The sequence below is a fragment of the Mustela nivalis genome (genome assembly GCF_964662115.1).
Source record: "Mustela nivalis genome assembly, chromosome: 2".
In the NCBI taxonomy this organism is placed as follows: Eukaryota; Metazoa; Chordata; class Mammalia; order Carnivora; family Mustelidae; genus Mustela; species Mustela nivalis.
The window spans coordinates 55,667,445-55,693,110 of record NC_139021.1 but is presented as its reverse complement, the minus strand read 5'-3'; the positions used below and the strand labels follow the sequence as shown (position 1 = coordinate 55,693,110).

At 40.8% G+C, this 25,666-nt stretch overlaps 1 protein-coding gene across 4 annotated transcripts in view; it reads left to right on the top strand.

Annotated features, from left to right (window-relative positions):
- Window positions 1–25,666, top strand: part of ZFHX4 (zinc finger homeobox 4) — a 177,815-nt gene that overhangs the window by 146,209 nt on the left and 5,940 nt on the right. For 3 of the 4 annotated variants that reach the window (XM_082719473.1, XM_082719471.1, XM_082719472.1), the window contains exons 6-10: window positions 5,079–5,195; window positions 12,188–12,321; window positions 12,557–12,757; window positions 13,303–13,420; window positions 14,112–19,511. In XM_082719473.1, coding sequence (XP_082575599.1) covers window positions 5,079–5,195; window positions 12,188–12,321; window positions 12,557–12,757; window positions 13,303–13,420; window positions 14,112–19,511 — 5,970 coding nt within the window. The remainder of the gene's footprint in view (window positions 1–5,078; window positions 5,196–12,187; window positions 12,322–12,556; window positions 12,758–13,302; window positions 13,421–14,111; window positions 19,512–25,666) is intronic. The other variant, XM_082719474.1, reaches the window with a different exon arrangement.

Genomic DNA, 25,666 nt, shown 5'->3' with positions numbered 1-25,666 from the left:
TCTCCTCCCTCACCTACAGCCCAATCAGAGGATTTCATGAATATCAGCTTGGAGGGAATGGGCCAAATGTCTAGACTATGGCAAAAATTCCAAACAAAAAAGAAAACCTTCCCTACCAGTGAGTGCATTTATTTATTGCTTTGTGAACAAGGTACCATGATCTACACCTTCACTAGGTCTCTGAGAAACTTTATGTTGAGATAGTCTCACGCTTTCTGGATAGTTTCACAGAAGTTTTCTGTAGGGAAGTCCAATATAACAGATTCCAAATGTAACTTCTCATTTTTACAAGACTGTTTCTTCTCCTTCTCCATCTTAACTGATGTCATCCTGCTATAAACAGTTATCCCAAGTAAGAAAAACTAGAAATCCCAAGTAAGAAAACTAGAAATCCTTAATTTTACTCAAAATATTAGAGCCAGGGACTGTTGGGCGTCAGTCATGAGTAAGACAGATGACTTCTCTCCTTTTTTTCGACAATAGTTCTATACAAATAAGGAAGTTCTATCCAGATTGCAGTGAACCTAATGGAGGAAGCAAAAGAGAGAATGTGTTAGAGCAGAGCTCCTCAAAGTGTGGCTGCCCTATGAGCAGCATCAGCAAACCTGGGAATTGTAAGAACGCATGTTCCTGGTCCCCGTCCTCCATGTACAGAATCAGAAACCATGAGGATGGGGCCTGGCAATCTGTAGTCAACAAGCCCTCCAGATGGTGTGATTCCTACTAAAGTCCGAGAATCCCACAGGTGTTGAACGTCCTTAGAGGCAGTGGTCAGAGAAGTTCTCTGAGGAAATGACAGGCAGCTGAGTCCTAACTAATGAAAAGGAGCCAATTACACGAATCTGGGGAAATGCCTTTCAGGTAGAGGTGGTTTTAGGAAGTTGGTGATGTTCCAGCAAGACAAAGAAGGCTAATATCTCTGGAGAGAGGTTAGTGAATGAGTAGGTGAAGAGGATAAGGTGTAGTCAGAAAGGCAGACAAAGGCCTGGTGATTTCAACCAGTGTAAGAAGTTGGTATGTGATTCTAAGTGAAGTAGGAAGCACTGCGGTGGGAAACAAGGATGGGTATCTTGGAGGTATTCTTGCCAGGTACAGAAGACAGAGCTTTTTCTTTGTAAGTAATGGGTATCACTCGAAGGTTTTAAGAGGAAAGTCAGATGTAAGTAGATCAGATGGAGGACAGATTTGGATGGAGTGGGTCTGTACAGAGAGACAATGGAGGAGTTCAGGAAAGAATTCTTAAAAGCCAGGCGTCTAGAGTAGAGGCTCAATATCTAATATTAAAACTAATATAGAAAATGTTTAAGGTATTATTCTCTGTTTCTTCTTTACATGATTACTCCATGGGCTTAAAAAGTATGCAGTGTTTTCCTTAGACAGCTCAGAGGGCTCCCAAACACAATTGTAAAATAAAGCAATGGGAACCAAGCACAGTTGGCTGGTGCTTAGATCAGAGGGCTGTTAACTGAAGTAGATTTGCTTAGAAATTGTATAATTTTATAGAAGAAATTAATAGTCATTTTCCAATTATTTTTTATTATTCCAGTGGAAGTATTCTAAACTACTCACTCAAAAACCTCTTTTAAATATAGATTATGCGTATGTGCAGTGTAACTTATAAGATCATTATGTTAGGTGTGATAAAAATGCTAGGGGAAGTTACTGTAACACACCTGTATAATATAAGAGTACAGTAGCATTTTGTCCTCTTCCTAGCATGTTGAAACATTTAAAAATAAAAATGTATTATCATTTATTTGAAAATTGGGAAGTCTTATAAGACCCTAATGCAGATTTTAAGCTTAAGTCCATTCAGGTCATAATGTTTAGCATATGAATAAATACTATATTTTTTATATCTCATAAAGCAAAAGCATAATTAAAAATACATATATTATGAATATAGCAGTATTATGAAATGTTACTGTTGTGTATATTAGTGAAGAATCCTATTGATGAAAATGAAAGCTGCTTTAGCATCTTTATTTTGGAATTTTATGTAACTTAGTGTCTTTATTTTGCAGTTTTGTGGGGTGGAATTTTATGGAATTTTCCTTTGTTTTAAGGCATTCCTTTAATACATATTACATAGTAATACCTTAATAGTATATATATATATTTTTTTTTTTTGATAAAGCATCTTACATTTTATGGCATTTTACAGTTGAGGAAAGGTGGTTTTGAAAATTAGAATGTAGACACCTCTTCCTTTAACCCCAAATCCAACCTACGGTTTTCCTGGAAAGCTGTTTCTCCTCAATACTCTTGACTCTAAAGTCTCTTTATAAAATGAATGTCAAATTTCTTTTAAAAAGCTTTCTTTAAGAATGAAAGTGAGCTTTTTTTTTTTTTTTCTGCCTTGCATGAAACTTTATGGTGTATATAAGTTACCCTTTGATTATTTTTTGCATGATTAAAAATTTGCAAAGTTCTATGGCTCCAAAGAGCCTACCTGTAATAAACAGCTTACGCCTTCCAAACCACAAAACAGGCCTGAATTGCTTGAGCATTAGAGCTAATTGCCTGCCTACTTCAAAGGAAGAACCAGAAAAGAGAGAGGGGGAAAAAGTCACAGGAACAGAGGCAGTGCGGGCAAATCCACCTCTAGAGGTTATGAGTTGTGGCTTGGAAGAGCCCGGCAAAGTTATGGCCTCAGAACTGCTGTTTGCGATTAAGTTGATGGGGAGAGTCTACGCCACAATCTTTCCCTGCTGCTGACACAGAGTCTTTGTTCACATTCAGATTTCTCAAACTGTTGCCAGGGTCAGGCTGAGGTCAGACACCGCAGTGATGTATAGAAGAACATGTCTGGGAATTTCTCTCACACTTAAAACGCGTACTGGAAAATGAGGAAGACCCTGCAAAAAGTGTCTGACGAGACCCAGATTATCCTGTAGTTTTGTCTTTTAGTACCTTCATAATTTTTGTTTTCTTCTCCTGACGCACTATGTTTTATTAATGTGAGTCGCGATAGCCCTTACAATTTTATGTCCCCTCAAGATAAGGACACTCAGTAGCACTCTGACACTTCATTTTCCAGCCCTGGGGGAAAAGGCCGGTAAATCTACTCAAAGGACTCTTGCATCCTGTCCGCAGGATGAGTTGAAAAGTAATTGCCATGGGCTGTCGTAGGTAGAAGGCTTGACACTGGATGTCACGTCACATGTGTGGACTTGGCAGGGAAACAGCCCAATCCAGTCGCGACCTCAGCCTTCCAGCCCCCCAGACCAAGCCGGCCACGGTCCCCACCCAGGCTGGCTCCTGCCGGGACTAGGGAGCCTGTGTTTGATCAGTAATTATCACTGACGGGGTGAAGGCAGCCTAGAGCCTTAAGAAGTGTTGATTCTCTCCTCTTAAAGTAAAAATTTCACAGGTATTTGCCTGAAAGGGAAGCTTCCCCCAAAGCCCTCAGATGACTGACCCCCTCCACCACGGACTTCGGCTCTGCCTTTGTGCAGTGGCAAAGTGCAAATATGGAATAAATGGATTTGTATGGTGCCTTTGAAGACTCACAGTTGAAACAAACTCTTATTTCAAATAATGTTCTTGTTTCCCCCATCGAGCCCAGAACTGCCCCCTTCCGTTGTTTCCTGCTCACACAGTTGCAGAGTGGGCCTGGCAAGCGAGGCACTAAATAGCAATTTTTTTTTTTTTTTTTGTGCTCAGCTGCTACATATGACAGTGGATATTTCATTCTGCTGTCAGAATGTTATTAATAAAACATGGGGTGTGGAGAGGGCCACGATTTCCCCTTTCAATCACTATAGCATTTGCAATGAAAATTTTATGCAGTGTGTAATTTTCAGTTAATGCTTGACACTTAAAATGTCCGTAGCAGCGTTTTGTATGGTTATTGAAGGGTTAATTGTATCATGTTCTCTGCATAAAAGCTCTGCTTATCAAAAGCAAATAGAAGAGTGTATGCAAATGTGTGTCGATGACCTTTTGCCTTTCCAGGGTTAATTTATATGGTCATTAAAGATTTTATGAAATTGAGCAGCCTGGTGCTTCAAATCCCATTTTACCTTCTTCTCCTAATTTATGTAATTCCTACCTGAACAGGGGAATATGATTTTTATTTTTTGTGCTGCAATGAAAACAGCATGCCATGCTGTGGGGAGTTGCGAGTCTGGTTATCTGGCATTACTCAGATTGCTAAAAATTCATTAAAATGTGACATCAGCACAGTGAGAGACAAATGATCGCAGGATGAAAGAGAACAGTGGGCCTTTCACGGATTAGTGCTACACAGACCCAGCATAGAGGCTAACTGCATAAACAGATTAATCCACCAGCAGCGGCATGGCTAAGATTTACAGAATAATTAAATAGGGTTGAGTTACTATGAGGATTTCCATGTAATCTAGCTGGTGTGAACCCGTGAATGAGGTGTGGGGTGATGGGGGTGTCCTAGAAGAAGTATACCTTCTTATGTTGTCCTGTGCCCTGTATGGCTCCCCCTGCAGAACACACACACACACACACACACACACACACACACACACGTGCACGCACACACACCCCAGTGTAACTGAAGTTTTGAGATCCTACTTAGACAAATACCAAAAAAATGCCCCTGGGGTCTGGGGACTGAAGGCAGGAGTAGCACCTGTCTCGTATTTAACCCGTCGAGTTCATGTTATTTCGCCAAGAATTTTTTCCAAGAGTTTGGTTTGCTCTGTCATCTGTCCAAGTCCGTGGAACAGTAGGTCCATGTAGCTTAGAAGTTTCTACTAGTAGGTCCATGTAGCTTAGAAGTTTCTACTAGGAAAATGACAGAATTGCCTTACACCTCTTCTTAAACCTTTTTTAGCTTAACCTGTCCTGAAAATGATTTCTTTTCTTTTAATTTAGGGCAGCACATTTTTTTAATGGATGTAAAAGAAGTTACTGTAGATGACAATTTGCGTTGGTACAGTCTTCTAATAGAGAGCTGCGAATAAATTTATGTTCTTTTTTCAGAGTAGAAGGTCTGCAGATGATTCATAAGTAGCACGGTTTTTAAATGGTCACGTTTATTTTAGTGGGCATCCTTATGGGGTTTTCAAACCTACTGACTGGTCTCCTTTGCTTAACAGAAGAACAAAGTGAGGAGGCAGAAGGAGCTGCTAAGCCAGCAGCAGTAGCCGAGGAGGAGGAGAAAGACACAAGTGAGAGAGACAATAGTGAAGGCAAAAACTCGAATAAAGATTCTGGTAAGACGCTAGCATCCTTCACCTTTCTTTCCTCCACTCCATGCCTTGCAATCAGCCCTTCCGTCACCCCCACCAAAGCTTATTAAAAGCTTTTATTCATGTTAAACTGCCTGAACATTCCCACTACTATTCATTGCATGTGCATTTTGCATGTGATTTCTATCAGTAGCCTCCCATTGACCTATTTTTAATCATAACCATCTGACAGAATAGATGTGGATAAGTTGAAGAATATTACAGGACGACCAGCGAGATTATTTTTTAATCAAATCAGTTTGTGTGCTTGTAATTTTTTAAGCGCCTTTCATTAATCTTAGCGATACTTGTGAGTCCTCTGATGGCATATTAATTTTTCATAAGCACAGGATTAGATATCACTTGAATTTTCTCATTCAGTCACATGCACCCCCCCCCAAACCACGTAACCCTAAAAATAAATGTTATTTTTCCTTGCCTTTTTACAACTTACACTCAGGAATTTGCTCTTTTTAAGGGCATCTATTTGAGGCATTTCAAACAAAATCCAGTGGAAAAGTTTACAGATGATTCAGCCTAAGAAAGAGGAAATATCATTGAAAAGGGATTAGGTGCTGGGTAATTTTGATCTTCTAGAATAGACAAATCCCAGTAATGAAAGCTACTGTCTTTGAAAACAAACCTTCGTGTCATGACATTTACTTGTGCACAAACAAACCCTAGGCCAGCATCTGGTGTGGATACCTAAGGCTTTTTCTGTGTTTGATTTGGCAAATATATGACTTCATCCATGCTTTGTATGTATGAGATGGAAATCTATGGTCGCAATGAATATTACATTGGCTACTTTTGCTGCACGCTATACCTAGTTTTATTATGTTGGACTCATTGAAGCAGAAGAAGTGCTGAAACGGGTTCAAGCCTATTAGTTTCAGGTGCTCATCTATCTTTTCCTTGAATTCCACTGACAGCTGCATAGAAAGAAGCTTGTTTTCACTATGAAGACATTGGGTTGTGCAAAAGTATCATTTTTACATGCAAGTTTGTTTAAACCTGAATTATCCCATATTTGTCATTCGGTCTTTGCATATGTAGTGTTGCATTCCCTTCAAAAATTATTTGAAGGGCCTCTCTGCTCCCTGGTCCACATCACTCAATGCTACGTTTCTCTGAGGAGTCTAGTGAGATGGCGCCACTGAAATTTACGTCTAGGATATAGTGGCTAACATACGATCCTCATTGGGTTTAAACAAAGAGGACCTAAGGTTGGTATGGAACCTAAAGCAATGTAAAAAAGACGCCATGGCTGTACATTAGTAAACTGGCTCCTGAGGTTACTACAAGGGACTTAAAATACCTAGCGAGCAGTTAAGGTCAAGGATAGTGCCCTCTAAATCTCATTTGAAGATAATTGGGAATCGCAAGGTGATCGGTTTATTCATTCTCTTGGATGGACCTCATCAAGCCTAGCTGCTTGACTACTTCATGGAGGGCAGGCTTCTGTCTGCGTTCATTGGTGTCCTTCTCACAGTCGTACGAAAAGACTTTGCAAAGCACGTCCCTCTCATTCTTTAAAGGAACATGTAAAACACCCAGGTAGCACATTAATGTTAATTAAATAATGCTTATGTAATTCTTTAGGTATATGACCTTATGTTTGGTTTTAAATATCTCATGTCTTCCAAAGAATGCTTTCTGGGAATCTCTTGAAAATGGATCCAATCTTACCATTGAGGAAGAAGTCTTATTTGAAACATAGCACAATGCAAGGACTGTATCTCCACGAGAAAGGTTTACCACTCTGTATAAATAATGGGCTCCATCACTCCCTAATGGCCTGATGAGTTATGTGCTTTCTTGGGTGCCTAATTGTACCATCTAGGGAGGACTTGAGCTTCTGAGAGAATACAGAGCATTGTGGAATATTAGTTGGTGAAAACAATTCTTTATTCCTGCAGAAATGCCTCCCCAGGTGTATCTATAGAAATGAAAATGGGATTTATGTACCAACTCAGAGCAGTTACTAAGATGCAAATATTTAGCCTTGAAACCTCCTAGACTTCAAAACAAACTCTTGTTACTGACAACTACCACAAACTTTTTTTTTGAAAGATTTTATTTGTAAGAAAGAGAGAGAGAGACAGAGAGAGAGAGAGAGAGAGCGTGCACACAGGCAGGCAGAGGCAGAGGAAGAAGCAGGCTTCCAGCTGAGCAAGGAGCCTGATCCCAGGACCTGGGATCATGACCTGAGCTGAAGGCACATGCTTAACTGACTGAGTTACCCAAGCACCCCTACCATAAACTTTTAACAAAGTTTTCCACTTTCTGGTGTGGACGCTATACCTAGTTTTATTATGTTGGACTCATTGAAGCAGAAGAAGTGCTGAAACGGGTTCAAGCCTATTAGTTTCAGGTGCTCATCTATCTTTGAATCCGATTAGGTGAAAAAATTATTATGCAGATTTTTTCCTTGTAAATATTTCTAATGATTAAATAACCACTTATGTCTATGCTGTTTTTTTTCTTATGTCAGTTATAAATGTCAAAAAATACTAGCAAACTCATGCATTAACCACCTTTCTAAAGTGTTGGATGGGAAAACAGTGTGACCCCACTTCAAACACAGAATTTTTTTAGGCAGAAAGGAATTAACACACGTTAGGAAGACTATGTTTGTGTAAGCTGTTGTGCTGGGTTGCTGACATTAATCTCTAGGACTGCAGCTTTCAAAATGAGACTTGGCAATATGCAAGTTATATTTGTTGAATATTCATTCATAATAGAAAAGCCTCCTAATGCCTCATTTATATTGTCATTTAAATCTAGTGCCACTTTAGATTAATTATAATCCAAATTATAGCTCTGTGCAGTACAAGAATTAATATAGAGTTTATCCAGATTAATACATTTGCATTGAAAATGTAATATGTCTCTGCCATGGCTAAGGGGACCACTTTTTAATAAGGGAGTAAACACGAGCAAAGATGGAAATTAACCTTCATTATTGCAATTAAAATTATCCTTTCATTCTAGTCTCATTAGAAAGAATACTGTACCAGTAATTATAATTTAGAATTATTTGTAGTTGAATAACATCCCCTGTTATATTCAAGTTTTATAGTATTCAAACTTTATCAAATACATTGATGGATAGATAATAACTCAGTTTTTTTGTTTCATTTTTTTCCCCCAGATTTGCTTTGAGTACATATGTGTTATTGGATTTTCCTCACTTATTATGAGTATAAACCACCTTATAACCACCTTCGGTATTTTAGGGATTGGAAAGTATTAAGTAGCAGCATCTGAACTGAAATGAATTATGTCATTTTTATATTAGCAGTCTCATGCAAGCTAAATAATCCCATAACTGACAGATAATCATTGGCTCATCTATTTGGCAGTGCTTATTTGTAATTAGATTTCATTTTTTAGTTAAAATGCATTAAAATGGCAATGTTTTTTGAGAACATCGGGAGGTCTTAATAGCACAAAATGAATTGTGATCTTATTTCAAAATTCTGTCTGGGGTAACAAGCAGGGTTTACTCCAAATAAAGTTGCAGTCATAAACTATGAGTAACCAGAAAAATTAATCAAAACCTTCCAAAATTGACAGGCCCTTATTTAATGTATTTCTGGGATAAGACAGTTCAGGAAAAGATCCAGAATTGATGCCCTATAATTTATTGGGTAGGCCATAATCCTTGAGATAGCACCCCGCAGAGTATTAGAAAGGCATGGGTGCATAAAATGTAACTTCCATCATCCTTCCAAAAAGTTCTGATGACCTACCTTATCTTTAAGAGTCTGTTTTTGTTATGTTATTGCATCTCAGGTTTCTCTGCTTCTTCTTATCAATGGCATCTGTTTCTGGGTGCCTAGCTACAGTTGAGTGGTTGGGGGGCGGGGGTTGGGAAGGGAGGATCTAGCACTTGTTTATAACTTCTTTTTAATTCAGAGTAAGGTAGTCCTTAGAAAGCCCCTAGCTTGCATTAAGATCACGATTTAATTAATGAAGTTAATAGCCAAACCATATTGAAGTTGACACATATATTGGGTAGAATACTACAGCCAACAGTTATGGCAGTGGCTATGAAATAATGATCCTAAACTTGAACTCTTTACTTCCTTGATATAATGTGGAAGGTCACTAAATTAAAAAAGAAGTATATTGTTGATGAACATTAACAAGGGTAAAAATAAGAAGATGGGTTAATTAGACCAAATATTTACACTAACCTCTAGCATAGTCTTAATACAATGTTTCAAACCTCAAAAGCAATGTTTTTTGTTCCTTTATAGTACCAACATTAGAATACATATGCTTATGAAAATAAGACTATAAATTTAATAGGTTTAGAAGTTTATGGAAAGTTTATTCTATATCTGATGTTCCTTAGGGCCTACAAGCAACCAGAGTCATGGAAATGATCTTTTAACTTGTGTGTGACAGTTTTTGATGGCATAGGGAATTGGACTGACTTATTATTTGGTCATGTCTAATTCTACCATGTACACAAAAGAATGATAAGGGGATATGACATTGTATTATTCTCTTAAGGAAACATACTCTTATTCATTAACGGAGAACTTTTTAAGAAAAATCTTTCAGTTTCACAGGGAAAAGTAACTGATAGACGTTGGCTGCTTTAAATGACAATCATTTTATAGAACTTTTCTGACACCATAGGGAGTAAACTTTATTTGCAGAATACTGTATGGCATATTATCTTCCTAAATGTTTATTTATATATTTATTTATTTAAATCAATTTGTGTGTGTGTTTTTTTTTTAAGATTTTATTTATTTATTTATTTATTTATTTTTTTTTTTTAAACAAATTATATAACAAATTTATTATATCCCTTCTAGTAGATCACCAAAAGGATAAGTAACAATTAATGAGACTTTGCTTCTAATCATTGAATGAATGTTTTTAACCTTCGACCTGTTGCATTTTAAGTACTATTTCTTTTTTTTTTTTTTTAATTTTTATTTTTTATAAACATATATTTTTATCCCCAGGAGATTTTATTTATTTATTTGACAGAGAGATAAAGAGGGAGCAGAAGTAGGCAGAGCAGCAGGCAGAGGGAGAGGGAGAAGCAGGCTCTCCACTGAGGAGGGAGCCGGATGCAGGGCTTGATCCCAGGACCCTGGGATCATGACCTGAGCTGAAGGCAGCTGTTTAACCAACTGAGCCACCCAGTTGTCCCCTAAATGTTTATTTTTAACATGTTTAAGACAATAGCACACAAAGGATGTTTTGTTTTGAGAAGAAAAAACATAGTTTTTGACACCAGAATTAAGTATGAGATACACATTCCTGTTTTGACCTATCTTGGATATCAAATACTTGGATATTGTTTAATCAATGTAATGAAATTCTTCAGTCTATCCTAAATTTAAGTTCATTCAAATACAAATATGATAAACTATTTTTTCAAATATTTACAAAGAATCCAAATTTCTCCAAGGCATGTGTATATATAGGACAAGTGTACTAATTCAAATAAAATCTAGTGTTTGTAAGTCCAAAAATCAATAGCAGTATAATTTGTTGAAAGCATAGCACTAATTCTGTACCTACCACAAACCTCAAAGGGATAAAGTTATTGTCGTTGTGTCATTAAAATCCTATTTTAGTTTTGGTATCCTCAGAGCCACTCTTACTTTTAAATTTCTTTCTGAATTTAAAATTCCTAAAATTATTTATATGGTAGAAAACAGGCATCTCTCTTCAGGACAGAAAAAGAACATTACTTTTTGGTTCATTTTTACTTTGTTTCCATAACATCCTTGACCTTATTTTTAAATTAAAAGTGGGTTATTTTGCAATAAGGTGCAATTTGTTCATTTATACAAACCGTATGTGGATTGAAAAAAAATCAAGATAAATCTTCATGCACAGCATACAATCAGATTACGCCTAGACTCTATATTTACGCGGGGTCTGATAGCAATCAATGGTTTAGCTTCATTGCATTTCAAGATGTATTTGCACCCAGTTGTCCAGTGATAGTGTCCTCACCCTGGAAATAATTTAGTTGCAAATTGACTGGAAGATGGTGAAAATTGAAAGTTAAAATTAGAAATACTCATAATAAACAGCAGAAAAAAGGTCAGATGATGCTGCGCTATGATGAGATTGGAATGGATGGTAAATGAGGTTTTGTGTTTGTCGTGAGATGTATGTGACATGCCTACCCAATGTCGCTGTAATATCCAGCCTCACAGAGAAGATTATCGGGAAAATTGATGCTGGAAAGAATTTTCTGTTAGATTAGGAAATTAGAATTGCACTCTTTTCTTTGACGCGTGTGACGTTCCTGCACGTGACATTGCTCATCTAGGCAAAATTCTAAACCGTCTTTAACACCGAATATTCGGATTCACTTCATAAAACAGTTGTCTTCTTGAGATTTGAACCATAATGTTATGTGTACAGCCAGCTGCTGAAATATCTAAAATAAAGTGCAATCACAAAAAGCAGCGACAGATACGGAATGTAGAGTAAAATTTTAAAATCCTGTATTCACCACGTAAAAATATGATTTTCATTTCTAGATTGTAACTAGTTAGTTCTTCTTGGTATTTTGAAATGTGCTCAGCATCCAAGAATTTCAGTAAAGAGATAAGTAATTAAATGTTAGTAAAAGTAACTCTTTTTTAAGTTAGCTTTTCTGAATGGGAGTAGATTAGCTTTAATGTGATAAAGGCATTCTGAGACACCAGAGAGCATGTGTTATGGATGAATCTTTCAAGGTCACCTAGGGTTATCTAAACATGAGACAAGAGTACATTTTAAAATATATTTATAAAGCCCACTTAGTAGATAAAAAGAAGTGTGCTTTTTGCCTTTTGAGATTCACATCATTTGAAAGTGTTTGTCCAGTCATTTTTATGATTCAGTGGATTTGGAGTCAGAGCTATTCAAAAAAACATACAGTTTTCCGGAATTTGATGTTGTGAGTCTTTTAAAATTGAGGTGTTCTATTCTTTTTTGGGAATCAGGAATAATCACACCAGACAAGGAGCTAAAAGTCAGTGTGGGAGGGGGGACCCAGCCACTCCTGCTGGCAAAAGAAGAGGATGTTGCAACCAAAAGATCAAAACCTACAGAGGACAATAAATTCTGTCACGAACAGGTAAAAATGTTTTTTCTCTTTGCTGTGTAAACTTGTTTTATTATTATTATTGTTATTGTTGTTATTTATTATTATCACTCCCGATAGTTTTAGAGACTCGAATGAGTTCATGCTGTTTGAAACATATGTAGACATTGTGATCAGCGATGCCGTTAACTCTTGGTGTTACTTCTGTGTTCTGAAGTCATCCGAGGCCATCCACTAACAGTGGCCATGTTTCTTCCATATTCTCCAGTTCTTTCAGTGTCCTTATTGTAACTACAATAGTAGGGACCAAAGTCGTATCCAGATGCACGTCCTGTCCCAGCACTCGGTGCAGCCCGTCATCTGCTGTCCCCTCTGCCAGGACGTCCTCAGCAACAAAATGCACCTCCAGCTACATCTGACACATTTGCACAGCGTGTCCCCGGATTGTGTGGAGAAGTTACTGATGACAGTAAGGAGCCCAAATGTTGCCTCGGGTGTGATGGGATCCCTCTAAAAGTATCAACACGACATCTGTAATTACTGGTTGAGAAATGTATTTTTTCTGCCTACTTAAAGCTCTCTTATGGACTGTGCTCTAGAAATCACAACCAAGGCTCATTTATATGTCATCTCTTTTGCTTACGGAGAAAGAAAATACGATACAAGGCAGAGCTCCTTCAGTAGCGTGCTTTACTGTCTTAGATCTATATCTATAATGTTATTTAAATGATTCATGTGGGCAAGTTGAGTTTGAAACTTTCCCGATTATCATTATATAAAAAAAATAGGCCGACAAAAACCTTTAAGTCATATTTTTTTTAAAAAAGAAAGGAAAACAGCATTGCAACAGCATTGATCTGAAATTTGAAAGGATAACCTTGGCCTAGAAGATCCATAAAAGGTCCCCACTTTCTTTTGGAAAAAAGGAAGTGGGATAGGCTACTGGTCAGTGACAGATATGGTGGAGTCTGATTTCTGGGCTCCCCGTGACATAAACCTCTTTGATTCTTACAGGTGCCCGTGCCTGATGTGATGATGCCCAACAGTTTGCTCCTGCCAGCGGCTGCCTCTGAGAAGTCGGAGCGGGACACACCTGCGGCCATCACAGCTGAGGGATCTGGGAAATATTCAGGTATGCCAGCCTGGGCACAGGATGTGCGGAAAACACGTTTAGGGGGCTCGCGTGTGTGGTGATGTTCCAGGATTAATACTATCAAAGTTTTTTTTTTTTTTGCCTTTTATTTATTTTTTTTTTTTAAAGCATGGGGGTTGGGGACAAAACAAAAAACTGTGGTTTTTCTAAGAGCTACATTTTCCAAAGCACATTTAGTATCTGGTCATCTGTAACTGCTCTTAGGAGACCTAAGTGTCGAGGACCAAGAATATTCTGTGTGTTCTAATTCCTGAACGCTGAGGTCATGGCCCTTGGTATGCTGATGGCAATGTACTATAATTACTTTGCACTTGCTTTTTCAACTATCCTGGAATTCCTGGAGGTCAGGGGTGATTTCTTATTCACCTTTACATCCCCAGTACCCGGTACAGTGGTTGGCACATAGTAGTTGCTCGATAAGTATTTCTTCAAAGACTCAATTAGGGGCATCTGGGTGGCTCAGCCAGTTAAGTGTCTGACTCTTGATCTCAGGTCGTGAGTTCAAGTCTCGTATGGGGCTCCACTCTGGGCATGGAACCTGCTTTAAAAAAAAGAAAAAAGGAATGGATTAAGCGGAAATCTTTAGAAGTTCCTACTTACTCTATTTATTGGCGTTTAAGCAGTAGGGTCTCTTCCTGTAAGTGACATATTTGTGCTTTCTTCTACACAGGCGAAAGTCCAGTGGATGACAAAAGTACAGCAGGTCTTGACGATTCAAAGGCTAACGTGGAAATAAAGAGTGAGGAGCAGAAACCAGCTAAAGAACCCATGGAAGTATCAGAATGGAATAAAAACAGCAGTAAGGATGTGAAACTGCCTGACGCACTACAGGATCAGCTAAGTGAGCAGCAAAAAAGGCAACCCCTCTCTGTGTCGGACCGCCATGTTTATAAGTATCGCTGTAACCACTGCAGCCTGGCTTTTAAGACTATGCAGAAGCTTCAGATACATTCCCAGTACCACGCGATTCGGGCCGCAACGATGTGTAATCTCTGCCAGCGTAGTTTCCGTACATTCCAGGCTTTAAAAAAACACTTGGAAGCAGGCCACCCCGAACTGAGTGAAACTGAACTTCAACAGCTGTACGCCTCCTTGCCCGTGAATGGCGAACTCTGGGCGGAGAGTGAAACTATGGTGCAGGACGACCACACCCTAGAGCAGGAAATGGAGAGAGAGTATGAGGTGGACCACGAAGGGAAGGCAAGTCCTGTAGGGAGCGATAGTAGCTCTATTCCAGACGACATGGGCTCTGAACCAAAGCGGACCTTACCTTTCAGAAAAGGGCCAAATTTTACGATGGAAAAATTCCTCGACCCATCGCGCCCGTATAAATGTACAGTGTGTAAAGAGTCGTTCACCCAAAAGAACATTCTCCTGGTCCATTATAATTCAGTTTCTCATCTGCATAAGTTGAAAAAGGTTCTGCAGGAAGCCTCCAGTCCTGTTCCTCAAGAAACCAACAGCAGCACAGACAACAAACCCTACAAGTGCAGCATCTGCAATGTTGCGTACAGCCAAAGCTCGACCTTGGAAATCCACATGAGGTCCGTGCTCCATCAGACCAAGGCGCGGGCTGCCAAGCTGGAGCCCAGCGGCCATGTGGCCGGTGGACACAGCCTGGCAGCCAACAGTAGTCCTGGCCAGGGGATGCTAGATTCCATGAGTTTAGCAACAGTCAGCAGCAAGGATACCCACCTAGATGCCAAAGAATTAAATAAGAAGCAAAGTCCGGAATTAATCTCTGCTCAGCCTCCACATCACCCACTGCAGTCACCAGCACAAATCCAGATGCAACTCCAGCACGAGTTACAGCAGCAAGCTGCGTTCTTTCAGCCTCAGTTCCTAAACCCAGCCTTTCTGCCTCATTTCCCCGTGACCCCGGAAGCACTGTTGCAGTTCCAGCAGCCTCAGTTTCTCTTTCCGTTCTACATCCCCGGGACGGAGTTCAGCTTGGGGCCGGATCTGGGCTTGCCGGGCTCGGCCACGTTCGGTATGCCTGGCATGACGGGAATGGCTGGATCCTTGCTGGAAGACCTGAAGCAGCAGATTCAAACCCAGCATCACGTCGGCCAGACTCAACTCCAAATACTACAGCAACAAGCACAACAGTACCAGGCCGCCCAGCCCCCGCTGCAGCCCCAGAAGCAGCCCCAGCCGCAGCCCCAGCAGCAGGCCCAGCAGCAGGCAGCGAGCAAGTTACTGAAACAGGAGCAAACGAACGTGGCCGGTGCCGACTGCCCCATCCTGAAGGACGCGCCATCTTACAAGGAGGCAGAAGAGATTGCCGAAAAGCAAGAAAAGCCAAAGCAAGACTATACAAGCGAAGGTGAAGGACTCAAAGAAGGCAAAGACACGAAGAAGCAAAAATCCTTGGAACCCTGCATCCCACCACCCCGAATAGCTTCGGGGGCCAGAGGAAACGCAGCCAAGGCTTTACTGGAAAACTTTGGTTTTGAACTGGTCATTCAGTATAACGAAAACCGGCAGAAGGTCCAGAAGAAGGGCAAAAGTGGCGAAGGTGAAAACACTGATAAACTGGACTGCGGAACGTGTGGTAAATTGTTTTCCAATGTTCTTATCCTAAAGAGTCACCAAGAACATGTCCATGGGCAGTTCTTTCCATACGGAGCGCTAGAAAAATTTGCTCGGCAATACAGGGAGGCCTATGACAAGCTCTATCCGATTTCGCCATCTTCACCAGAAACGCCACCTCCGCCACCTCCACCTCCCCCTCTGCCTCCGGCTCCTCCACAGCCTTCCTCCTTGGGTCCTGTAAAAATCCCAAGCACGGTGTCCACTCCTCTGCAAGCGCCACCACCCACACCCCCGCCGCCACCACCGCCACCTCCTCCCCCGCCTCCTCCCCCGCCTCCTCCCCCGTCTGCTCCCCCGCAGGTGCAGCTTCCTGTTTCTCTTGACCTTCCACTCTTCCCTTCCATTATGATGCAGCCCGTGCAGCACCCTGCACTTCCTCCTCAGCTGGCCCTGCAGCTGCCCCAGATGGACACTCTCTCTGCGGATCTCACGCAGCTCTGCCAGCAGCAGCTCGGATTGGATCCCAACTTCCTAAGGCACTCTCAGTTCAAACGCCCACGGACAAGAATCACAGACGACCAGCTAAAAATCCTGAGGGCTTATTTTGACATCAATAACTCTCCGAGCGAAGAACAGATCCAAGAAATGGCAGAGAAGTCGGGCCTCTCCCAAAAAGTCATCAAGCACTGGTTTCGAAATACGCTTTTTAAGGAACGGCAGAGGAATAAGGACTCTCCGTACAACTTCAGTAACCCTCCCATCACTGTTTTGGAAGACATCAGAATCGACCCACAGCCCTCCTCTTTAGAACATTACAAATCGGATGCGTCCTTCAGCAAAAGGTCGTCCAGAACGAGATTTACTGACTACCAGCTTCGGGTTCTACAAGACTTTTTTGACACAAACGCTTACCCAAAAGATGATGAAATAGAGCAACTCTCCACGGTTCTCAACCTACCCACCCGGGTTATCGTCGTGTGGTTCCAGAACGCTCGCCAGAAAGCACGGAAGAGCTACGAGAATCAAGCGGAGACAAAAGATAATGAAAAAAGAGAACTCACTAACGAGCGGTATATCCGCACCAGCAACATGCAGTACCAGTGTAAAAAGTGCAATGTGGTTTTCCCCCGGATCTTTGACTTGATCACGCATCAGAAAAAGCAGTGTTACAAGGATGAAGATGATGATGCCCAAGACGAAAGCCAAACCGAAGACTCCATGGACGCCACTGACCAAGTAGTGTACAAGCACTGCACGGTATCTGGTCAGACGGAGGCCGCCAAGAGCGCCGCTGCCCCCGCGGCGAGCTCTGGCTCCGGGACCAGCACCCCCCTGATTCCATCACCCAAACCAGAACTGGAGAAGACCTCTCCCAAACCTGAATATCCCACAGAAAAGCCAAAGCAGAGTGACCCCACTCCCCCTTCCCAAGGCGCCAAACCAGCCCTGCCCTCAGCATCGACTTCCTCGGACCCGCCACAGGCCTCTGCGGCCCCACCGCAGCCCCCGCCACCCAAACAGCCCCAACTGGTCGGAAGACCTCCCTCAGCTTCTCAGACCCCGGTCCCTTCCAGCCCACTGCAGATTTCCATGACTTCGCTCCAGAATAGTCTACCTCCACAGTTACTACAATACCAATGTGATCAGTGTACCGTTGCCTTCCCGACTCTGGAACTCTGGCAGGAGCACCAGCACATGCACTTCCTTGCTGCTCAAAACCAATTCCTTCACTCTCCATTCTTGGAAAGGCCCATGGATATGCCCTACATGATATTCGACCCCAACAACCCACTGATGACCGGACAGCTGCTGAGCGGGTCTCTCACGCAAATGCCGCCTCAGACCGGTTCCTCGCACACCACGACAGCCACGACGGTCGCCGCTTCCCTGAAGAGGAAACTGGACGACAAGGAAGACAACGCGTGCAGTGAAAAGGAGGGGGGAAACAGTGGCGAAGACCAGCACCGCGACAAACGCCTGAGAACCACCATCACCCCGGAACAACTGGAGATACTCTACGAGAAATACTTGCTGGATTCCAATCCCACCCGGAAAATGCTCGATCACATCGCACGGGAAGTGGGGCTGAAGAAAAGAGTCGTGCAGGTCTGGTTCCAGAACACACGAGCTCGAGAAAGGAAAGGCCAGTTCCGGGCAGTGGGCCCGGCCCAGTCTCATAAACGGTGTCCTTTTTGCCGAGCCCTGTTCAAGGCCAAGTCGGCCTTGGAAAGCCACATTCGCTCTCGGCACTGGAATGAAGGAAAGCAGGCAGGTTACAGCTTGCCGCCGAGCCCTTTGATATCAACAGAAGATGGGGGAGAGAGCCCTCAGAAATACATTTATTTTGATTATCCGTCTTTGCCGTTAACTAAAATTGATCTATCAAGTGAGAATGAATTGGCTTCTACAGTGTCAACACCTGTTAGTAAAACAGCAGAGCTCTCGCCGAAGAATCTCTTAAGCCCTTCTTCTTTTAAAGCAGAATGTGCCGAGGATGTAGAGAATTTAAACGCCCCTCCTGCCGAGGCGGGATATGATCAAAATAAGACGGATTTTGATGAGACTTCGTCAATTAACACGGCCATCAGTGATGCCACCACCGGCGATGAGGGCAATGCTGAGATGGAAAGCACCACGGGAAGTTCTGGAGATGTGAAGCCGGCTTTATCTCCTAAAGAGCCCAAAGCTCTCGACACTTTGCCAAAACCCGCAACCACACCCACCACGGAGGTTTGCGATGAAAAATTTCTCTTCTCTCTCACGAGCCCCTCCATACATTTCAATGATAAAGACGGTGACCACGACCAAAGCTTTTATATCACCGATGACCCCGATGACAATGCTGACCGCAGTGAATCATCCAGCATCGCTGACCCGAGTTCACCAAATCCCTTTGGATCCAGCAATCCTTTTAAATCCAAAAGCAACGATCGACCAGGTCACAAGCGGTTCAGAACCCAGATGAGCAACCTTCAGCTCAAGGTTCTCAAGGCTTGCTTCAGTGACTACCGAACTCCAACCATGCAAGAATGTGAGATGCTAGGCAATGAGATCGGTCTGCCCAAACGTGTGGTCCAGGTGTGGTTCCAAAATGCAAGGGCAAAGGAAAAGAAATTTAAAATTAACATAGGGAAGCCTTTCATGATTAATCAAAGTGGAACAGAAGGCACCAAGCCAGAGTGTACCCTCTGCGGGGTGAAGTACTCTGCCCGCTTGTCCATCAGAGATCATATTTTCTCCAAACAGCACATTTCAAAAGTGAGGGAGACTGTTGGGAGCCAGCTTGATCGGGAGAAAGATTACCTGGCTCCGACCACCGTTCGACAGCTGATGGCACAGCAAGAACTTGACCGTATAAAGAAAGCTTCGGATGTTCTGGGCTTAGCGGTAACACAGCCAAGCATGATGGACAGCAGTTCCCTCCATGGCATCAGTCTACCAGCAGCCTATCCAGGACTCCCCGGCCTCCCTCCGGTTCTACTCCCTGGAATGAACGGTCCATCCTCCTTGCCTGGATTTCCACAAAATTCAAACAGTAAGTCATTTCAAGGCGAGTCAGTCTAATTAATTAATTAATATTAGGCAGCCAATCACATGAAATCAAGAACAGGGTATACGTTTGGATCTCCTTGAATTTCAGTAGGTGACACCTTAACCTTATTGGAAACATATATGTTTTAGTGGCTATAATTAAGAACCAGGAAGTAAGTGAAGATGAACATATACGCAGAAAAATAAAGACTAGGCAGGTCATTGCAGTGTCTCAGAAATATATTAATTATTTATATCGTTACATCCTTATGTCTTAAGAGAAGTATTCCTTTTATATAATTATTTTAATGCTGATTTCAAATGGCATTTTAGCACAAACATGTGACGTAATATTCAATATACATATTAATAAAGCAAAACATTAAATAATACTTTTTTGGATCTTAATTTATGTTCTTTCCAAGGAAAAGATTTTTTTTGTTGTTGTTTTTGTTTTGGGTTTGGTTTCTTCTCCTTCTCCTGCCTCTGCTTCTGCTTCTTCAGTGTCAGGAAGTTCAGAAGTTAAGGGCCCTCTAGATACAGGAATGCACCCACATTACATCTAGCAGGTAATAAGCTTATGTTCAAAGTTTAACTCTTAAAAATATGAGTTCTGTGATGATTTACCATTTAGCATTACTATAAGATTTAGATTTTTGTAGCACCCATTGTTATTTGCTATGTAAATAAATTTACAACCTTAGAAATATATTGCTATTACTCTATGACTTTATGCCCCCCACCACCACCCCATGTCTATAATTAAGTCATCACTAAATTCTAAAGCTGTTTGAGGCAACTCCAGATGATGAATCAAGAGATTCACCAAGAGAAATATATAATTTATGTAGTTTTGATTTCATGAGTAAGACTAGGCATCTGATTATATTGGGTCAAAAAAATGGAATATAGAGTGCTAAGCCAAACATAAAATGAATGTTGTATGTTTCATTGTTTTATATGTTATATAAACATTACTATGCCAAGTAGAGAAAAGGACTCTCTTACAATTTCTTCCTTAAAGTAAGTTTTATTTTTCAAATTAACAGTTAAAAAAACAACAACAACAGGAAAACACCAGTGGGGTTTTTCTTTTTTATAAGGAAATTTTGACATTCTTTAGAATGAACTAATTGCGTCTATCTAGAAAGTTTCCAAAACACACAGAGCTTTTCTCATTTTCACAAATGGGAAGTCTCGTAAATTTCAAACTTTTCAATGTCATCTTTCTCTTCTAAAACCAAAATTGCTCTGTGATTGTAGGAAGAGACTCCTATTTTAACCTTTAGCTTGGGAGGCATGAAAACAATAATACGGAATTGCACTTTGACCACTGCCAGCTGCTCTGGTTTTCCCAGTCCAAGATGGCATTAGAGAGAAGCAGAATAGACCTACATGCATAGGGAATGTGCCCAAGAACGATTCTTCAGTGGCCTTTCCTTTAACTATCGTTACCAACTACCTTGCCCCTAAGTAACACCTTGGGCTTCATTATCTGGATATTCTTAGGGCCTGAAAATGTTAAAGCTACAATTACATGATTCATCTGTACATTTAAATCAAGTCAGACATAATTGTCTCAAGAATAATGCAGTGTTTTTTTTTTGCTTTTTTTTTGTTTTTTTTTTTTTGCATATGACTGTACTAGTCTTCCTGTCCCACTTCACACGTAACTGTGATTACTGACGCATAGAAAAATGTCTTCTCTGGAAAAACTCCTGTGATGACTTATGTAAAATAGAGATTTTCCACAGAATGTCTGATGTAGAAAAACTCCTAAGGACAGTTATGAAAAATTTAAAATAAAATATTATGTGAAATAGAGTAAAATTTGGTACCTTACGTCCACTAAGGACTGTCTAAGGGTCTGTGCCTTTCATCTACAAGTCTGCTTTGATCGATGCTCACTGTGGAGTCCCCGCTTCAATGGCAGCTGGAGCATCTTGTTTTTCTCTCCACCGGATCACAGGCCTTTGCTTGGACAGTGGGTCCTTCGCTGACTGCCCTCTGGCCCATCACTTTGAAACCAGCACCCAGAGGGCCTGTATGAGAGAAAGTGAGAAGGGAAGAGAGAAATGGTTATGAAATACTTCAATAACCTAACCTTTCTCCTCGTTCAACTCCGCATAAATATAATTTATAACCTTCTCCCCCTGACTCCGCCCTGAAATGTGGGCTCTGTTTGTAAGTATCAGAGTTGCAGGAAGATGTCCGAAGCATCTCTTCAGTGAGCAGTTTCTCTACATACATCAGTGGTTGAGGAACTCAGTAGTTTGAAGGTGTCGCTTTATTCAATCATCGACCAAAACAGACCAGAGAAAGTTACAAAGAGAAAAGGTCTGTGAATGTACCTACTAGAATTTGCAATTTCTCTTGAATACATTCTTTGTTTAAACATTAACACAGCAGGAGGACCAGCAGGACCCTCTCTGAGAGTCTAAGTTCCCACACTTCCAGTTCCCATCTTTTTTTAGGCTAATTTACCTGTGGTGGGTAATGCTCAACCTTCTAATTAGCTCATGGAGAGGAGCTATGGTTCTACACCCTTCTCTCATCATCTTCCCACTGTGTTCTTTCTCCTCAAACAAATATCTCCTCTGCTTCATTGGAGAGGTAGACATACCAGCTAGGTGAAATCAAAAGAAGAAAAATACTTCCTAAGGAGCATATATCTGTGTTTCTCACATGCCCTGGGCTCTTGCCACAGCTTGATATATATATATATGAATAAACTTTGAGAATAGAACCTGTTCGTCTTGGGCCTACTTTAATAGGATTTATTTATAGAAAAGCCTTCATTTTAAAGATAACCCATCCCTTTGAAGGTAAATCTGAGGGGTTTGATTCTAAAGAAATCACAAAAAAGGGACATCCATTGAATATGAGATGTGCCGTAAAGCAATGTCTGATTCCAAAGGCTACACGCCAATATTGATTTCAGTTGCAGTGCACATGTTCAGTTTTAGTATTTATCAACCCCTAAGTCTCTGATTCAGTCACCCACTTTATTCTATTTTGGGTAGAATGGCTGTTCTGCTTCACCAGCTTTAACACTTACCTTGCTTCCAACAACTCTTCAAATTATTTTGTCTTTTAAGATCATAAGAAGGCCCTTTCAAGGGTAATGTGCATCATGTGTGCCTGTTGCCTGAATGATAACCCAGCCCTCTGTTCAGTATACTAATGACTAGTTCTCATTTGCTAATAAAATGAATTATATTCTGCTTAAAAAATTTCCACGTTTGTCTTTTTCCCTCATGATCATATGCAAAAAGGGCAAGTGGCAATAGCAAATCCCACGCCTTTTACCTGGAAAAAACTCAAAAGCTTTAAATTTACATTTAATCCTTTTCTAAAAGACTTTATTTATTTGAAAGAGCGAGAGAGAACATGAGTAGGGCGAGGGATTGAGGGAGAAGCAGACTCCCCGCTGAGCAGGAAGCCTGATGCAGGACTCAATCCCAGGACCCTGGGTCATGACCTGAACCAAAGGCAGAAGCTAAACCAACTGAGCCGCCCAGTCACTCCAAAATTTACATTTAATCCTTGAGGATGTCGGCTTCCTTTGGCATTTTGCTCAAGATGAATAGAGAACTAAATTGATTTTCTATTTTTAACTTATTTACTTTATTGTTTTAAGCAGCGTCTGATTTTGGTATCTTCCATTAGTGTTTGGAAATACTGTCTAACCCAATTTCCTTAAACGGAACATTAGAACATGCCTTTTGCATTTTTCTCATACTTTGGTGTAATTTACTAGCACATTTGGGGTAAATCTAGATAAGAGTAAGTCTTTCATAATTTTAGCACAATTGTCTTTGGCTCCATGTACATAATAAGTTTTATTTTCACCTCAAAAATAAATTTTCCCCCTGGGAGACCAAGATCAAGGAAACCTGAGGGAAAATAACTATATCTAAGTTCATTGTGAGACAGGATTTTCTTCCAAAAGCGTAACTTTCGGGAATAGGCGGCTGTTCCAGGAGAATAAAACCAAACAAAATAATGATAATAGATTATTTGTACAGAAAACTTTTCTCTGTCAGTGAAATTTCAGCAAACTGGAGTAAGAGTTAGGGAACAGGAACGAATGTATCTTTAACACTATAACTTGGTAACAGACATGAAAATTTGACATGCATTTAGTTTGTAGTTACCACCACTTCCTCTGTATCAGGATTACTGTTCAGTTTTTTCTCTTCCATTTCCGGTTTTCATCTACCAGTTGACTTTTGTCTTTTACCATACGCCCAATGTATACTGTTCTTTATCCTTAATTTGCATCTCTTTTCCTAAAATTTTTCTTAATAGGTAATTATTTTTTTAAGATTTTTTTTATTTGACAGAGAGAGCGAGCGAGCACGAGCATGGGGAGTGGCAGGCAGAGGGAGAGGGAGAAGCAGGCTCCCCACCAAGCGGAGAGCCCGACGTGGGGCTCTCTTCCAGGTCTCCCGGATTCTGACTTGAACTGAAGGCAGATGCTTAACCAGTTGAGCCACCCAGGTGCACTTCATAGCTAATTATTTAATTTGGGTTACTCCTCAAGATGCTGAGTTCCTGAAAATCTCTGGTAATCCTTGACTGAAGCAGTTGGGAATACTATTACAGTCTTCTAAAAATTGTCATGCCAATTTATCACCTGTCCTCTAGGAAGGAACTTATAGACACCATCTGATGGGAAAGCCCGAGTCAACAACTATTGACCCTTTTTGCTTTCTAACTATCATTGCTCTTTTAAGTCTTTTAGTTCCTTTAAATTTCTCACCTTAGGGGCACCAGGGTGGCTCAGTTCTTAATCCCAGGGTCCTGGGACTGAGCCCCACATCAGGCTCCCTGCTCTGTGGGAAGCCTACTTCTCCCTCTCCCACTCCCCCTGCTTGTGTTCCTGCTTTTGCTGTCTCTCTGTCAAATAAATAAATTAAATTTAAAAAAAATGCTCACCTTAAATTATCATGTCAGAGAGATAGGTGACCCAGCAATTTTCTTAAATGTAGGGAACAAAAGCACTTAAGTGGAGGGGAGTGAAATTATTGAGTATGAAGTCTGGTTGAACTAGACCTAGAACTAAGGTTGGCTTTATGAATAGGCAAAAGAAGCTGAGTAGCATCACAGTATCATTCTAACAATGCAAGGAATGTTCTTCTGTCCTTAGTAAAGCTCCTTCCACCTGAATCACTCATGCCTAAAATTCTGTAATTAGATATTAATGCCTTTGATTTAATGAATTACCTTCTGTTAAATTAAAAATAGCATAGAATATCATGAAATCAGAATACGATAGCAAGAAGAAACCCTACATTATATAATTTAGCATATATTAAGCCTTTTCAGAAATAGCTGTGTTCAGGGACACCAACATGGTTCAGTCACTTCAGTTCCAAACTCTTGATTTGGGCTCAGGCCCTGATCACAGGGTCCTGGCATCCAGCCTCCATCCTCTGTTTTGGGCTTCGCACTCAAGCAGAGTCTGCCTGGATTCTCTTTTTCCCTCTCCCTTCCTCCCTCGCCCAGCCCAGTGCATGTACCCTTGCACAAATGTTCTCACACTTTCAAATAAATAAATCTTAAAAAAAAAATACATGCATTTAAGTCATTGATTCTTTCTCGCAAATACAATTTTATAGAGAGGCAAGTGGAAAGAAGAAAGGCCTAGGAGTGCCTGAATAAAAGCAAGGGAGTCGAGGGATTGGGACCCCAAAAGCAAATCCATTACTTCACGGTTTTCTTAGGGCTAGTCTATGTCCCATGAATCCGAGAAGTCTATCATACCGAACTGGATTAAAGATTCAGGAATTTATTCATTCATTCCTACCATCCCCCTGCAGATCTTAAGCCATTTTCATTTCATTGTGTTTCCAATGTGTCAGCCGTTCTTCTATAAAATGGGGATATTGCCATCAGTTTCTACTGGAAATACAATGTTATTTTCAAGGATTTTCCTTTTTTTTGCATTTTGAATATTTGTATTTTTAGTCTTTGAAATTGACTCAATTAGACAGGACCCTTGAGTGGCAGGTATAAAATTTAGTTTCCCCAAACCTCATCTCCCACTGAGTCATAGATTTTTCGCTGTCAAGTCACCCAACAGCTCTCAGACTCAATTTTCTTGCTTCAAAAAATGGAATTTTTAGCATCTGTCCCCACTTATCATTGAGGATA